The sequence below is a fragment of the Piliocolobus tephrosceles genome, chromosome 10 (genome assembly GCF_002776525.5).
Source record: "Piliocolobus tephrosceles isolate RC106 chromosome 10, ASM277652v3, whole genome shotgun sequence".
NCBI classification, from domain to species: domain Eukaryota; kingdom Metazoa; phylum Chordata; class Mammalia; order Primates; family Cercopithecidae; genus Piliocolobus; species Piliocolobus tephrosceles.
In genome coordinates this window covers 115,242,937-115,259,151 of record NC_045443.1, presented here as the reverse complement: position 1 = coordinate 115,259,151, position 16,215 = coordinate 115,242,937, and the positions used below count along the sequence as shown (strand labels likewise).

Here is a 16,215-nt window from a genome sequence, read left to right as displayed (position 1 = left end):
TGAGACAGAGTCTCGCTTTGTCGCCCAGGCTGGAGTGCAGTGGCTGGTCCGGCTCACTGCAAGCTCCACCTCCCGGGTTTATGCCATTCTCCTGCCTCAGCCTCCTGAGTAGCTGGGACTACAGGCGCCTGCCACCTTGCCCAGCTAGTTTTTTTTTTTTTTTTGTATTTTTTAGTAGAGACGGGGTTTCACTGTGTTAACCAGGATGGTCTCGATCTCTTGACCTCATGATCCGCCCGTCTCGGCCTCCCAAAGTGCTGGGATTATAGGCTTGAGCCACTGCGCCCGGCTGACAAATAGATTTTATGGTACAGTTTTTCCTGCAGAGATCCCCATGGGATCAGGCTGAGACTGCATTCACCTGAAACCGCATCCATGCCTGGCTTCTCCCTACTCCCGACCTTGCTTCCTCCACAATGAAATAGGTTTCTTTTTCTCTTTTTTGAGACAGAGTCTCACTCTGTTACCCAGGATGGAGTGCAAAGGCATGACCTCAGCCCACTGCAGCCTGGAACACCCGGGTTCAAGCAATTTTCCCCCTCTGCCTCCTGAGTAGCTGGGATTACAGGTGCCCACCACCAGGTCCAGTCAATTTTTGCATTTTTAGTAGCGACAGGGTTTCACTAAGTTGGCCGGGCTGGTCTCAAACTCTTGGCCTCAAGTGATCTGCCTGCCTGCCTGCCTCGGCTTCCCAAAGTGCTGGGATTACAGGCATGAACCAGCGTGCCCGGCTGGAATAGGTTTCTTCTGAGCATACTCCCTCAATAAATCATTTGCAAGAATATTCATTTCAGGATCTGCTTCTACAAAACTCAACTTATGACAGTGAAACAACAGCAAGGATACAGACTGCAGGCAGAGAGAGCTGAGTTCAGGTTCTGGCCCTGCCACTCCCTCACTGTGTGACTCTGGGAAGGTTTCTAAACCTCTCTGATGTACAGTGAGGCTAACACATTCATTCCATGTGATGAAATATGTTCATGCCCCAATAATAATGACTTGAGAAATCTTTCAAATTAGAATCTTTAAATATGTTGTTCAGCATTTATTTCATTGCAAAACTCAACTTTATATGAATACGAAGTATAAAAAGAAACAGACCCACTAAATCGCTTCCATGGGTTGAAGCAACATCGAAGTTCTGGAAAATTTTAGCACATTTTCGCCTTTTCTGTAGTTCTGGTTCTCTGCTCTTCTTTCAGAATTTTCTGAATCAGCCAACTTCTTGGAAGACTTGTTAAAGGGTTTATTTCAGTTTTTCTCAACCTTGGCACTATTGGCATTTGGGGCCAGATAATTCTGTGTTGTGGGCGCTGTCCTGTTGTTGGAGGATGTTTAACGCTATCTGCAGTTTCTACCTGCTAGATGCCAGTAGCACCCCCTCCTCACTCCCAGTTGTGACCATGAAAAACATCTGCAGACATTGCCAAATGTCTCCTGGGGGTCAAAACTGCCCACAGCAGAGAGCTACTCACTCCTAAGCCATGGGACTATGCTGTGCCTTATTCAGTTTTAGAATGGCAACTTGCGGTTGCTTGACCTGTGCTTGGACTCATTACTCAAATAGTCAACTTGTAGGGTGACTCCTTATATATATTTCAGGTTATAGGGTGAACTACAGGGTTATCTACTCTATAATTATAGGGTGATATAGGCATTATAATCCCTATTATACTAGGGGCTGATCAACCATCCCAGTTTGTCCAGGACTTTCTGAGGTTTAGCACTGAAAGTCCCAAGTGCCTAGAAAGCCTTCGGTCAGGCCTAGGTTGGTCACCTTATAATAGAGGTAGGTCTTTACTAGCTAAAAACATTTTATACGTTCCGGTTGAGGTCACTGCCCACTTCTGTAGGAGTGAGACCCATGATCATTCCCCTAGTAAGGTAAGACATGGTGTTTGGAAGCCTGCCTGAGTTAACCAGCACAAGATTTCCAGTGTATTCCAGTGGTGTTTTCATGGCCTTTATACGAGTCCTCTTTCCTCCTGCCTGCAGTAGCTGGCCAGACATGGTTGTACCTACTTCTTTTTATATAAGCAGTCACTTTACTAATTTTTACTTAAATAAGCCACGCACTCCTCAATTGAGTTTTGCCGTGTTAGTGGATCTTTTCACTGGGATTTGTACACATCAAAATCCAAGTGAAAATGTCCAATAACACAGCAAAACCAAGCACATCTTGGGTTTCCCTCTTGCCCTGTGCATTCTGCTCTCCCATGTTCTTGCATCAAAATATGTTTTACCTAAAAATGTCCTATTTTTTTGCAACATGGCTGCAGCCACAAGTGATGAGGAGATAAAAGTGTGAAGTAAGCCATGGCTGGTTTGAGCCACCATTGCACTAATTTACCCAGACCTTTAAAAAGTGGGGAAATGATGAGCACTGATGTCGCAGCTGCTGCGAAGTTCCTGGAAGCTTCGGGAGTTTGTACAACAGGCAGGATATTGGCAGGATATAATTATGAGCAAGTATTTCAGAGATCACCAGCTTGAATCTTGAACTTACTTTTCTATTAATAGAAACACTTCAGTTTTTGCAATAATTATAATGGGAGTTAATCATCCCATATATGCGTTTTTACCTATGATAAGCAAAAATTTAGGTCTAATTATAGTTGTATCTGAGGGATGCTTATAATTCTACTGGGGGCTGAGGTGGGATTAGATGTGATAATGATGATGATAATTATGATGATGCTATCATGTATTGGGGGCTCTCCCAGGTGCCAGACATTTTTCTAAACACTTTACATGCATAATCTCATTTAATCCTTGCCACAACTATCGAAAGTAGGTAGGGTCTGTTATTACCCCCATTTTACAGACAAGGAAACAGAGGCCTTCAGAAGTGAACAGCTGGCTCAAAGTGTCACAGCGAGTGGATCTGTTGCTCAAACCCGCTGATCGCTCTGATTCAAGATCCCAGACTTTTAACCGCTTTACATGGGCAAAGGGCTGGCTACACAGTAGGCCGGCAATAAATGCTACATGTCACTCTGCTTGCCCTTTAACTAAACAAGCAGAACAGAGTATAAGAATCTGGTCTCAATCCCAGCCTGGACCAAAGCTTTTCGTCATCCGTCCCCCAGCCTGCCCCACGCTCCCCTCATCCTTTGTTGAATTGAAAGATGACAAATGGATCTTTGTGTTCTGATGAACATCTCCGGGTTCAGAGAGCCAAGAAGACTCTACAGTCACTTTCTCCTTTTTCAGGGAAAGTGGGGGAGAGGAGAGGAGGGAGGGTACAGCAAGTAATCAATGTACAGCTTCCCTTGCAGTGTTCTCTTATGGAGAGAAAAGTGCTGGGGGGTTCCTGGTGATTTTTCATGGTGTCCCTGGAGCCCGAGGTCTGATTTATATGTCAATACTCCCTACCACCCGCCCTTTGCTCATTTATACTGTGGTTGGCTATAGGCTGAAGAGCTAGACCCCACCGAGTTGTTAGCAGTGAGGGAAAGGGTGTTTTGATATCCTGCACTTGGAGCCTACGGAGGCATTTCTAGAAGCATTGGTTCAAACAAGAGACCACAGGGGAACTCACATGAGACCAGAATGCTCAGTTGGGGTATGCAGTGAAACAAGCCCTGCTGCAAAGGGGGCAAGGATTTGGTTTTGTTGTTTTTTTTTTTTTTTTGCAAGAAGCCTTCAGGAACACTTAATGCAGTGACCTGGAAAAGGAAAGCAGGTACAGAGAGTAGGGAAGATAATGAGGGGAACCTTGCTGCCCTTTAATTGCAAGTTTCTGCTGCCAGAGGGGGCCTTTTAAAAATGCTTAGCCAGCATTCCCCTCCCGGTTTAAAATCCTTCATTAGTTCCCCCTGGCTCTCGGCAAAATCCAGCTGCATGATGAGACCCTGCGCCATGTTTGCTTACTCCTCTATCCCCTAGTATCTCTTCCTTCTTCGTGCCCAGAGAGCTCCAGCTTCCCTGAGCCATCAATCCCTGCGGCAGGCGGCCCACTCACTGATATGTCTTTGCATCCCATTGCTACTGCCTGCATCTTTCTTGCACACCTCTCCTGGCTCTCATTTATCTTTTAAGCTCAGCTCAGCCACCACTTTCCTCCAGGAAGCCCTCCTTGACTCCTCTCAAATCTGAAGTGCCACCGTCTGCCCTTTTCTGTCACACCATATTACATACTACTATGTTGTATTTGTCTATTTACCTGCCTGTCTTCCTGACCAGACTTTAAACTCTTTGAAGGCAGGGCCATCTTGTTTCTGGACTGTTCATTGTTTAAACCTCTAGGGCCAGCACGGTGCTTGGCACATGGTAAATGCTCAGTAAATATTTGTTGCTTGAGTAGATCTCAGTAGGGACCTCTGGAGAGAGAGCGGTTCTTGCCAATATGAGGCCCCCAAAATCTGGTTCAAATCCGGATGGGCTCATCTCTAAGAGGCAATTTGGTGGCAGTAGGATGAGTAGAAAGATGTTCATGCTTGAAGCCACAAGAGACGGGTTTACATTCTTGGACAGTACATTCCTTGCTAGACTGTAAGATCTTTAAAGAAAGAATTCTTGTCTTATTTAATTATTATACCCCCAGTGCCGAGCACAACCCTTGGCACAGAGGAGGAACATGGTGTTTTCTTGTGGGCATGCATGGGTGAATTGTCCCAATTCTGCCCATTACTATCTGTGTGACTGAGCTTGTTACTGGACCCCAGTCTTCTTGACTGAAAAATGGATGTACATGGAATACTATGCAGTCATAAAAAAGAGCAAGATCATGTCCTTTGCAGGAACGTGGATGGAACTGGAGGCCATCATCCTTAGCAAACTAACGCGGGAACAGAAAACAAAATACCACATGTTCTCACCTATAAGTGGGAGCTAAATGATGAGAACACATGGACAGAAAGAGGGGGACAGGCCAGGCGTGGTGGCTCATGCCTGTAATCCCAGCACTTTGGGAGGCCAAGGCAGGCAGATCGCGTGAGGTCAGCAGTTTGAGACCAGCCTGGCAAATGTGGTGAAACCCTGTCTCTACAAAAAATACCAAAATTAGCCAAGATTGTGCCATTGCACTCCAGCCTGGGTAACAGAGCAAGACTCCGTCTCAAAAAAAAAAAAAAAAAAAAAAAAAAACCAGTTAAAAAGCAAAAGAAAATACTGGGGGAAAAAGATAACAGTTAAAAAGAGTCTTAGACTTCAAGCCTTAAACTTGATTGCAGTCTAAAACGAATTGAGGTTTTAAAAACATGCACATAGAAGACAGAATTATACATCACGATTACACAATGGGGGCACATCTATAAGGATTTATCACTTCTGTTTTTTGAAGAATGAGTGAGCAAAATGAATGTATTAGATCTGCAGTGAGAGTAAACAAACAAACAGAAGCTAATAAGGGTTAAAATATATGTAAAACATTTCACACAGTTTATCTCACATGGTAGAGGGAAATAATTATTATTCCTATTCTCATGGTCAATATTGTGATTCCATAGCCATACATAAATTGATATCCACTATTTTATTAACAAAAGCAAGTCAACAAAGCTAGGTGTTCAGTACTTTTCACATGTTACATGGGTGTAACAATATCCACCTCTTATGAGATTGCTGTTCAGGGGACATGGGTTGCAGAATTTAGCGCCTGGCTCGTAGTTTGTGCTTGTTGAATGTTTCCTCAATTGGATATTAGGAGCCAGGTTTTTAAAATGTTCCATTTGCACTCTGGAAGGAAAGACCAGGCCCTACTCAGACAGATTATTGTGAAGTTAGCTGGTATGGTACAAGAAAAAGTAGGAGAAATGAGAGATTGAAAATGATGGGAGCAAATTTTCATCCATTGGTTAGAACCGCCCAATGAATGGTGAGAAATTGATGTGACGGTCTTCCCCAGGAGGGGTCTTGCCTGTCCCTCCTGTGAACGCCAGCATTCCAATCCCAGCTCCGCGCCAGGCTCTAGGCTTGTGACTGCTTCACAGGGGGCCATGACAAATCTTTCAAGAAAACAGCAGAGCTGCTTGTGAAAGAGACCATGTGTCCCCCGCCGTTCCCATGGAGATCCAGTTTGCTTCTGGTCAAATCCTTGCCCCCAAGCCCCACACTGGGAAGAAGGGAGGGAAGAAAGAAGGGGGCATCATTGCATTTCACAAACAAAGAGGGATATGATTTATAAGAAATAGAAATGACCTTTCAATAACGTTTTGATAGGGATTAGAATGTTTCTAAATCTCACAGATTTCCCCTTCCACCCATTCTTTTTGTTTCTTCCTCTTTCTCTCTCTGATACTTACCCACCAGATAATAAGCACCAGGCACCTTTCAATGAAGGACGAAAGGAAAGGGAGGTAGAACATGAGGGAGACCTAGATTCTGCCCTCAAGATGAATTCACATATTTAATTTTCAGACAGAGACGATGTCTCATTTAGCCAGCAGCTCCCTCGGGGGAATGAGATGTTCCTCGTAAGCAACTTTTCCCGATAACTGAAGCTTATCCTATTAAACCTTGGAAGTTGAAAGAAAAAAAGGTTAAATGTTTGCAATGAAAGTTTTAAATAAATCCTTTCCAAGTGTGCAGGCTCTATGAGGGTGGCAGGGCGTTTCCTGTGCGCGTTCAGAATGGGTCGTATCCCTGCCTGCTAAAGCATTGACCTATTTAGTGCCTATGTGGCACTACTCATTCTCTCATTAAATGCTCTCTTGCCCTGCTAGGAAGGGCAGACCTGTGATTTAGGCTCAGGTCAGCTTGATTCCAAAGTGCACACTTTTGACCCCTTCTGGAACCATATAGGACCTTCCCTGGTGCCTGGGAATCCTTCAGACTCACCATCTTGAAACATGGAGCTCCTCCTGGCCCACGTCTGGTGTGGAGGTTTGCCTTCTTTCGTGTTGTTGGAGGCAGTCTGCTGTGTCCACCCACCTCTTCCCTTCCTCCTTGGGGAATGGAGCACCTGGAGAACCAAATTCACTGGCAGCTAGAGACGCACGAGGAGTCAAGGGGCAGAAGGCTTGGTTTTGGTGTGAGAGCTGTGTGGAAGGCCACGTTTATGCTCTGAATTTCTGTTAATAATCCTGATGTTTTAACTGGGCTCCCCTGTTTCCACAAACCCAGAGACAAGGATGTGAGGGCAAGTGGTTTATTTGAGAGATGATCCCAGGCCATACCAATAGAGGAGTGGGGAAGTGAGACAGAGAGTTAAGGCAGCTGGTAATGGGTGCATCAAAGAGCAGGTGCTTGGGGGGATTGGGGTGCAGTCCTAAAATGAGCATGCCTCTGGGTCATGCAAACCATGAGAGAGGGGGCTGGAATATCCATCAACCAATGCCCACCTATAGTTGGTTAAGGTCTCCAAGTGTTCTAGCCAGCCCATGTTTCCAGCCAGAGAAAGTCCTCCGGCAGAGGATCTTAGGGGCTTGCTGTAGAAAGCTGCTACACAAACTAGCAATAATTATGGTAACTACCATAATAAAAAAGATAGCACCTGCCACTTCTTGAGATTCTACTGTGTGCCAGGTATTTTTCTGGGCACTTTACTTGCATTATATCATTAGTCCTCACTGCCTCCCAGAGAGGCAAGATGCTACAATTGTCCCCACTTTACAGATGGGGAAACTGAGGCTCTGAGTGTATCGGCAGCTTGCCCAATTTATCACAGCCAGGGAGCGGTGGTATCAGGATTTGAACCTAGATTTGTTCTATATACTTTTTCCCTATTTTCCTCTCGGAGGAGAACATTGTATTCTGAAAGATTCAGGCTCCCATACATCTCTCATCTGGGAAGTAGAATGTATTCCTCTGATATGGTAGTTCTCAAGTTTCACGTGTGCTTGCTTAAAATTTGCATTCCCAACAGACACTTACCCAATCAGGACCTTGGAGAGTGAGGCCTGGGAATCTATTGAAGCAGGTGGTCTCCTGGTAAATTATATGCTAGTAGCTCTTTCTTCCACGGGTAGGGAAAAGGAAAAGTCATATTTTGGGAAAATGCTGCACACTTCCAGCTGGAAAAACAGTTTCTGTTAAGTGGGACATAGTGTGCTTGCAAAGTCTTGCTGTGGTCCCTCTTCCCTCGCTCTCCAGAGTCTGTGTAATTTCAGGGCTTGTCTAATCCTGCCGACTCTATTAGCAGATCCTGGATGTGCAGGCTCTCATTCTTGACATCTGAACCTCCATGCAAGGTTTAAGTGCCTGGGCATTGGAGATATTTCTCTTGGGGTTTTCTGCATGAGCAAGGCTGTGTTTCCACTGCTAATGCCCTCTGAAGCCCCTGACTGGAAGGAAGAGTGTTCGGTCTCCCACTCCTGGGACAGAGGTCAGGGAGGGCTTTTCCATTACTGCAAGAGATAAGCAGCAAGGGACTCTGGAGAGGAAAAATGCCAAGGAGGAGAGCAGGAAACAGGCCAAAGTCGTGGGCAGCCTCACCTGTCCTGTCTTGGGTTAGCAGTGGTCTACAGGTTAAATTAAATTGCATGGCCTTGATTCAAAGTGCTGCCCACGAGATAGCCACAGGGCTTCTTTGTATCCGCAAGGCACTCTCCCAGCTGGGTTTATTAGAGATGACTCATAGGTGGGGGTGTTGGAAAGGAAAACAATTCTTTCTTGAAATTTCTGGAGTGGAGTCCAGCTATTCCAAGTGCAGAAACTTCTTGGTCCGACTCCCCTTTGACATCAGATTCCCCGAAGCTCAGGGCTTACCAAACATCTGTCCGACCATGTCATGGTCCTCAGAAACCTTCAGCGGCTTCACAGCACCTGCAGATTCAAATGCAGATCCTTTGTCTTAGCTTTCGGGGTCTCCGCCACCTCCCCTTCCTCATGTCCCCACCGTTCGTGTTGTTCTCTTCACTTTAAAAGTTCTCATCACTTTAAAAGCCTCATCGACCTTTAACTTTTGACCCTTGAACTCGGCACACATGTCCTGCCCTCCAAACCTTTGTGCCGGAACTCGGCTTCACCTACCCTTGACACCTACCCGAGGACCTCCCTCATACCCCATCATTCTCCCCATCCCACTTCCCTGAAATATTTTTTCATGATCTTATGACATCTGCAGTTATTTGATTTATCTGCTTATACATTTATCATCCTTCCCCATAAACTAAGAGAGGCTGCATTAGTCTTGTTCATTGTGTATCTCCAGTACCTGGGGCACTCCAGGCCAAGCTCACTGTTGAATGAATAAAAGGCCAGTTTCACATTTAGCAGAGCTCTGCATAAGGGTTTTGAGACATCATGAGCTTTCCCATGGGGGCTGGGATATTTCCCCTAAGTCTGAGAGTCTGAGGATCTTAGAAAAGGAAAAGACAAAGAAAGTCAGGTCACAGTAACTTGGGATTTTGATGATCCTTGTGAAGTCAAGCGTCTGTGTTGGGAAGAATTAGGTGTTATCTTAGGCTTGTCTCAAAGAAGGGCATTTTGACTCAGGCAGTCATAGCTCCCGGGAACTTTCTGCTTTACCCACACCTACAACCAAAATGATAAAGCAAAAAGTGTGCAAGTTGTGAAGGCATCTAGCGTCGTGGTTGAAAGTTGGGCTTGGGACCTCTGTCTCTTACTGGCTATTTGACCTTAGGTAAGTTATCCAAATTTGATGAGCCTGAGTTTCTCACTCTGTAAAATGGGACTAACAGTAATTGCTACTTCTTAGGGCTGTTACGAGGATTAAATGAATGATGTAAAGCACTTAGGATATTACCTGACACATCATACATGTTAGTTCTTGTTATTTTCAGTGCCCTACCGTTTTTATGTCCTTCATGACCAACAGCAATTCCAAATGTTTTTCAACCATCTTAGACTTCCTGGTGCCAAGAGCTGTGTCCTCTTTTTGTAGATTCCAAAATGTCTAAGTCAGCTTTTCCCAGTCTAACTCAGACATTTGTCTAACACTCTGTCACGATTTTATCATAATTACATATCCGCTCTACTATTTTTACTTTTTTTCTATTTATGGCCTTTTTAAACTTAAATTTATTGAAAGATGAAAATGTATCTCATTATCATAAACGAAAAATCAACATCACTTGCCATTAATATAAGGTGTGTTAGTCTGTTTTGCATTGCTATAAAGGAATACCTGAGGCTGGGTAATTTATAAAGAAAAGTTTATTTGGCTCATGGTTCTGCAGGCTGTACAAATATGGCACCAGCATCTTCTTGGCTTCTGATAAGGTCTCATAGCAGAAGGAGAAGGGGGAGCAGGGGTGTCACATGGCGAGAGAGGTAGCAAGAGAGATAGAAGGAGGTGCCAGGCTCCTTTAAACAATCAGATCTCAGGGTCTTTAACAGAGTGAGAACTCACTCATTATCATAGGGAAGGCACCAAGCCATTTGTGAAGGATCCACCCTCATGACCCAAACACCTTCCACTAGGTCCACTTCCAACTTGGAGGTCACGTTTCAACATGAGACTTGGAAGGGACAAATATTCAAACCATCTCATAAGGCAACCTGGAAAAAAATAAATTTTCAAATTGAAAAATCCATTGAGAAAACTCCCTGTAGATACTGCTACCTGTCGAAATCTAGGACTGGACGTAACACGTGTTGGAGACACCTTCTCTCTGGTGCCATCAGATTGAAAGAGAACTGGAGAGGGACTTATGTCTCACCCTGTGATTCAGCATTGTCTCATATTGCCCATGTCCCTCTTTGCTCCCCTGCTGCACTCTTGGTGGTCCCAGGTCTAACTTTTTCAGAGAGGAATTCAGAGCCCCATCAGGACCATGAAAGACCAAACAAGAGAAAAACTGGGGAAATGTGCACAAATATTCCAAAACAATCAGCTAGGCTGGTAGTTCTCACCTGAGCATGCATCCAATTCACCTGGAGGGCTCGTTCAGCCCCAGAGTGCTGCCTGCCACAGCCTAGCCTCCGAGTGCTGGTTCAGCAGATCTGCCGTGGGGCCCCAGGAAAGTTCCCAGGTGGTGCTTATGCTGCTGTTCTGAGGACGCTACGTTCAGAACGACTGAACTAGACTAATTGGAGGAATCAATGTTGAGTCTGTGCCTGCACATTCAAACCATTATTTTAAAGAGAACTGTCAAATCAGGAAGAGAGTAAGGGGCAACTGTAAAGTTCCTACTTCTGAGTTTAGTATTTGTGTCTATTTTCATACTAAATCTCCAAGCAGCCTGAGGGCCACCATCTGGCAAAGATATTGGCTGCTGGAAGTTAGGCTGGTATGTGCAAAATAGTAAGAGAATCCAAGGGGATATGAATGGGGCACTTATGGCATCTTCCACAGGGTGTATCTTTCCTATTGACATAAAACTCTAAAAGAGAAGGACAAAGCCAGGCGGCAGTAATTTGTGATTTTTATTATCCTTGTGAAGTCAGACAACTCGAGGGGAAAGAGCAAGGTGTCCTCTTTGGCTCCTCTCAAAGGAAGACATTTTCATTCTAAACTCTTCAACTTTATGCCTCTAAAACTTAATGCCTGGCACCAATTTCATATGGAAGCCCTGGTTGAATGTGTCCTACAGCTTGAGGCTTTAAGAAAAATGAGCGGCCACCTTTGGGACCACTGACCCAGGTTTTCTGTCAGGGCAAGTGAATTAATCTCAGTTTTTCCATCTGTGAAATGGGAATGATAATGATGCCCATTTTGTAAGATTGTTACAAAGATTCAATGACATAGTATAAAATGAGTCTTCAAGTAAATGGAAGATGATGAGAAGAGTTGTGATGATGATCATGGATACAGGCTGATGGGAAAAGCATGATATTTGATATTTTTTTAAAACATGAAGTCCATGTGGGCAATGCTAATAAAACAGCTGCCATCCACTGTTGGACCACTCAAGACTGACCTGAGAGGGTAGGATACTAGAAGCCTATCTCCAGAGTTAATTTCCTGGTTTGCTGAGGATATGCCTTTGCAGTAGCTGCCCCATCTCATCTCACATCTTACTATCCACAGCACCCAGAGCTTTCCAGACCACTGGGGGCATCCCATCTATCCACCTATCCATCTACCTACCCATCCACCATGCATCCATCCATCCACCCACCCACCCATCTATCCATTTGTTTATCCATTCACTTCCCCATCTATCCGTCTATCCACACATCACCCATCAATCTATCTGTTCATTCATCTCCCATCCATTCATCTATTCATCTATCTACCCATCCACCCACTCATCCACCCACCCATCCATCCACCTACCCATTTATCCATCTATTCATCCACTCCTCCATCCACCATCCATCCATCTGTTCAGCCACCTATCAATCTATTCACCCATTCATCCACCCAGCCATGCATCCATCCATCTACCAATTTATGCATCCAACTACCCATCCATCCATCCGTGAATCTGTTCACCCACTCATCTACTCACCTATCTCTCCCCCATCCATCTACCCATCCATTCATCCACTCATCCACCCATCCATCCATCCACCCACCCACCTATCCACTCACTGAGCCATTCACCTATCCATCTTTCTCTCTCTTTATCTTTCTCAGGTTAAAGTGCCACAACAAATGCACCAAAGAAGCCCCACCCTGTCATCTTCTGATCATCCACCGAGGAGGTAAGTATTTAACACTTACTGCCCTAGGGGTAGGGGTGACGTGGGGCTCCTGCAGGTCCCGCACATAGCTGTCCCACTCAGGTTGGTTCTGAATACCTCCTGATCCCCACATAGTTCCCCACATAGTTTCTTCCTCTCTAACACCATTCTTCCTGACATCTGTCTCCTTTATCCTCCCCTATGCCTGTTCTCCCTATTTCTTGCCCCTCTACTGGTCCCTCTGACACTTTAGCCCCTTTTGTCTCCCCACTTAACCCCTGCTCTCTCATCCTGCCTCCTGTCCTAACTTCCAGCCTCTTCTGTTTACCAATCCCATTGCTTTTCTTCCCACCAAAAAGAGCACTGGCTGGGTGTTTTTCGATTGTGTGTTCTCTAGATTTAATCAATTGGCCTTGCAAAAGTAGATACGAGGAGGGGTATGTCTTGGGCCTGTTGGATTGGGCCATCTGTGTCCTGTCTCCTGGGGCCCTAGGAGTGTCTGAGCCAACCTGTCCAGGCAGGGAAGTAGCAGCCCTGGGAGAGCCACTACCAGGATTCCACTGCAAAAGCAAGACAAATCTGGCTGGAAGGAAAGGCTTTTCCCTGACTGCCAAGGACTTACTTATAAGGGACACTGTCTTGGGAACTCTTGTAGTCCAGCTTTCAAAATAATTCCCTGATCCTTGCCCAATGGGGTGATCACCCCCAAACTCCATTATCCATATTGAAATTTATCCCTGAGGGACTTTCTGGACCTGTGCTGCCCAATACAGCAGCTACTAGCTACATTTGACTATTTAAATTTAGATTAATTAAAACCAAATAAAAACACAAATTTAATTACTCAGTCACACCAGCCACATTTCACGTTTTATTGATTGCAGAAAGTTCTACTGCACACCGTAGGCCAGATCCTTGCTATTCAAAGTGTTGTCCATAGACTAGCAGCATCAGGATCGCCTGGGAGCTTGTTAGAAATGCATGACTTATGAGGCCGGGTGCGGTGGCTCCCACCTGTAATCCTAGCACTTTGAGAGGCCGATGCAGGCAGATCATGAGGGCAGGAGATTGAGACCATCCTGGCCAACATGGTGAAACCCCGTCTCTGCTAAAAAAAAAAAAATACAAAAAATTAGCCGGGTGTAGTGGCAGACGCCTGTAGTCCCAGCTACTCGGGAGGCTGAGGCCGGAAAATGGCATGAACCCGGGAGGCGGAGCTTGCAGTGAGCTGAGATCATGCCACTGCACCCCAGCCTGGGCGACAGAGCGAGACTCCGTCTCAAAAAAAAAAAAAAAGGAAGGAGGCAAATTGCTGCTGAAAGCACTGTAATGTGTCCCAAAGCCAACGGGCAGTTGGTTTGCAATGATCTTTGCATTGTTTATCTCCAAAAACACAGAAAATTGCAAGTGAAGGCAAAGTCTTCAGCTCCCTTCTCTTGCCCTTCCCACCCTACATCCTTAATTGAGAGCCATCTCTTCCTTGAATAACTGTATACACTCAATGAGGCTATTTTAAAGGCGGAATTCTCACCTCTCTTGAGACCCTGCCTTGGGTCAGCCTCATTGGAAAAATTGCCTCCCACCAAATTCTCCTCTGTAAAAGGTTCTGCTAGCGGCTGATTCCCATGTGGACAGAACCAGCCTGTTGGAAGGTGATGGCTCTCAGAGGCTGACATTTGAAGAAGGGCTCCCTCCCACCCACCCTCAAGGCCATGCCTCCTTTTGTTCAAAGGTGGCAGGTGTCTGTGCATGCAGAGCAAACTGAACTTTGCAGAAATCCACCAGCTTCTTGCTTTTTCTCTCTGTTGGTTGGAAGTTGAAAATATAGTCAGTTTCCATGGTGATGGCAGCTCAGGCTAAGCAGAGAAATGAAATCCCTGGGTCAATCCAGAGCTTAAACTTCTCAACCAACACCCTCCCCTCACCCCTGCAATAAAAACAAAAAACAAAAATCAGCTAACAAATAACAATACCAGGCATCAGATTTGATTTTGAGCTTCTCATTTTTGTCCCTTGCTGTGTTCCCCGGTGAGTAATAGAAATAACAGAAGGGAGAGGGGCTTGGGTGACGTGATTTGGATCAGGAAGCATTTATTTAGCATCTACTATGTGCCTAGCTTCCTGAAACAGCTGTCTTTCTTTCAGAGATCCAGGGTTGTTTAGGACAAAGTGTTTCAATGTGCGGCAGACTGCTTAGGCCTGAGAAATCCCAAAAGTAATGAAAGATGATCCTAACACAGAGGTTAGAAAGTTAGGGACAGGGCACCGTGATGAGCTTTTCCACTCATCACAGGCCCTAAGAAATCAGGAACCTCGTGTATTTAAAATGAGTTTTGAGTCTGCCAATATGAAACACTTATGGTATTTTTAAAAACCTGATAGCTTTAGTTTTATTATTCTCATCTTAATTGTCAAAAGTCATATATGGACAGTAGAAATATGTTGCAAACCACAGAGAATACCCTGATCCCACCACAGAACGATGATCAATTTTAGTGAATTGTCCTCCAGTCTGGAGGCTGGGCCTAAGAGGTGGGATCTGAGCTATGCTCTCCTGGCATAACCAAAGACAAAGTGATACTTAAATTCCCAAATCAATGTTTTTACCCCTACGGATCCAGCAAGGTTAGTCCGGACAGAGTCCGTTCCATGTGACATCAACAACCCTCTACGGAAGCCGCCTCGGTATTCAGACCTGCACATCAGTCAGACGCTCCCCAAAACCAACAAAATCAACAAGGTAAGGCGGGGCTTCCACTGGGTCTGGGCATGTGGGGCTGGTACTGCTGGGTGAGGGGTAGGAGGGAGGAAGGGTTGATCTGGGAGTATGGCGCTCCCTCCCAACCTGTCTCACCTTCCCTAATTCTGTGATGTTTGTGTTGAGTAAAGCTTGAGGGACATCCAGCGATCAGTGGAGAGGTCTGTGTGCCAGAAATCTAATTTAGAGAAAGGCCATGTCAGAATTAGAATGGATGAGGGTGTCCAGGAAGGCACAATGGATGGGAGGAGAGACTTAAAAGGAGTTTCCTTAGTGGTCCAGACCTCACTTGCTTTGCTCTGTGACAGGTTTTGCCATCTGTATTAGTCTGTTTCATGCTGCTGATAAAGACATACGTGAGACTGGGTAATTTATGAAGAAAAAGAGGTTTAATGGTCTCACAGTTCTGTGTGACTAGGGAGGCCTCACAATCATGGCAGAAGGTGAAAGGCACATCTTCTATGATGGCAGACAAGAGAGGGCTTATGCAGGGAAACTCCTCTTTATAAAGTCATCAGATCTTGTGAGGCTTATTCCCTATCACAAGAATGGCACAGGAAAGGCCAGCCCTCATGATTCAATTGCCTCCCACTGGGTCCCTCCCATGACATGTGGAAATTGTGGGAGCTACAATTCAAGATGAGATTTGGGTGGCGACCCAGCCACACTATAACACCATCTTCCAGGACCAACTTTGCAGATGGTTCTGGGCTTTCTGACACATCTGTCGGATCAGACCTCAAGGAATAGTGGTCTATTTCTGAGCTTTTGGTAGAGGCTGGATGGGTGGGTTTTCTTTGAGGCCCTGAGCTCTGAGCAACAAGCAATTTGGTTGGCTTCTACCCTCAGACAGAGGTCAGCACTGGGCCCCTCTGTGCATCTTTCTTTCAGTTGTGGCCTAGATTCTGGCATGATTTCCATATCCTTTATTTGATCTGCTGATGGGACCGTACCAAATCTATCCCAGGGGTATGCCCAGCCTC

At 45.4% G+C, this 16,215-nt stretch overlaps 1 protein-coding gene across 1 annotated transcript in view; it reads left to right on the top strand.

Moving 5' to 3' along the window:
- The window catches only part of KSR2 (kinase suppressor of ras 2), a 501,760-nt gene that overhangs the window by 399,139 nt on the left and 86,406 nt on the right, over positions 1-16,215 (top strand). Inside the window, exons 8-9 of the mRNA XM_026456593.2 lie at positions 12,428-12,493; positions 15,088-15,214. Of these exons, the coding sequence (XP_026312378.2) occupies positions 12,428-12,493; positions 15,088-15,214 (193 nt within the window). The remainder of the gene's footprint in view (positions 1-12,427; positions 12,494-15,087; positions 15,215-16,215) is intronic.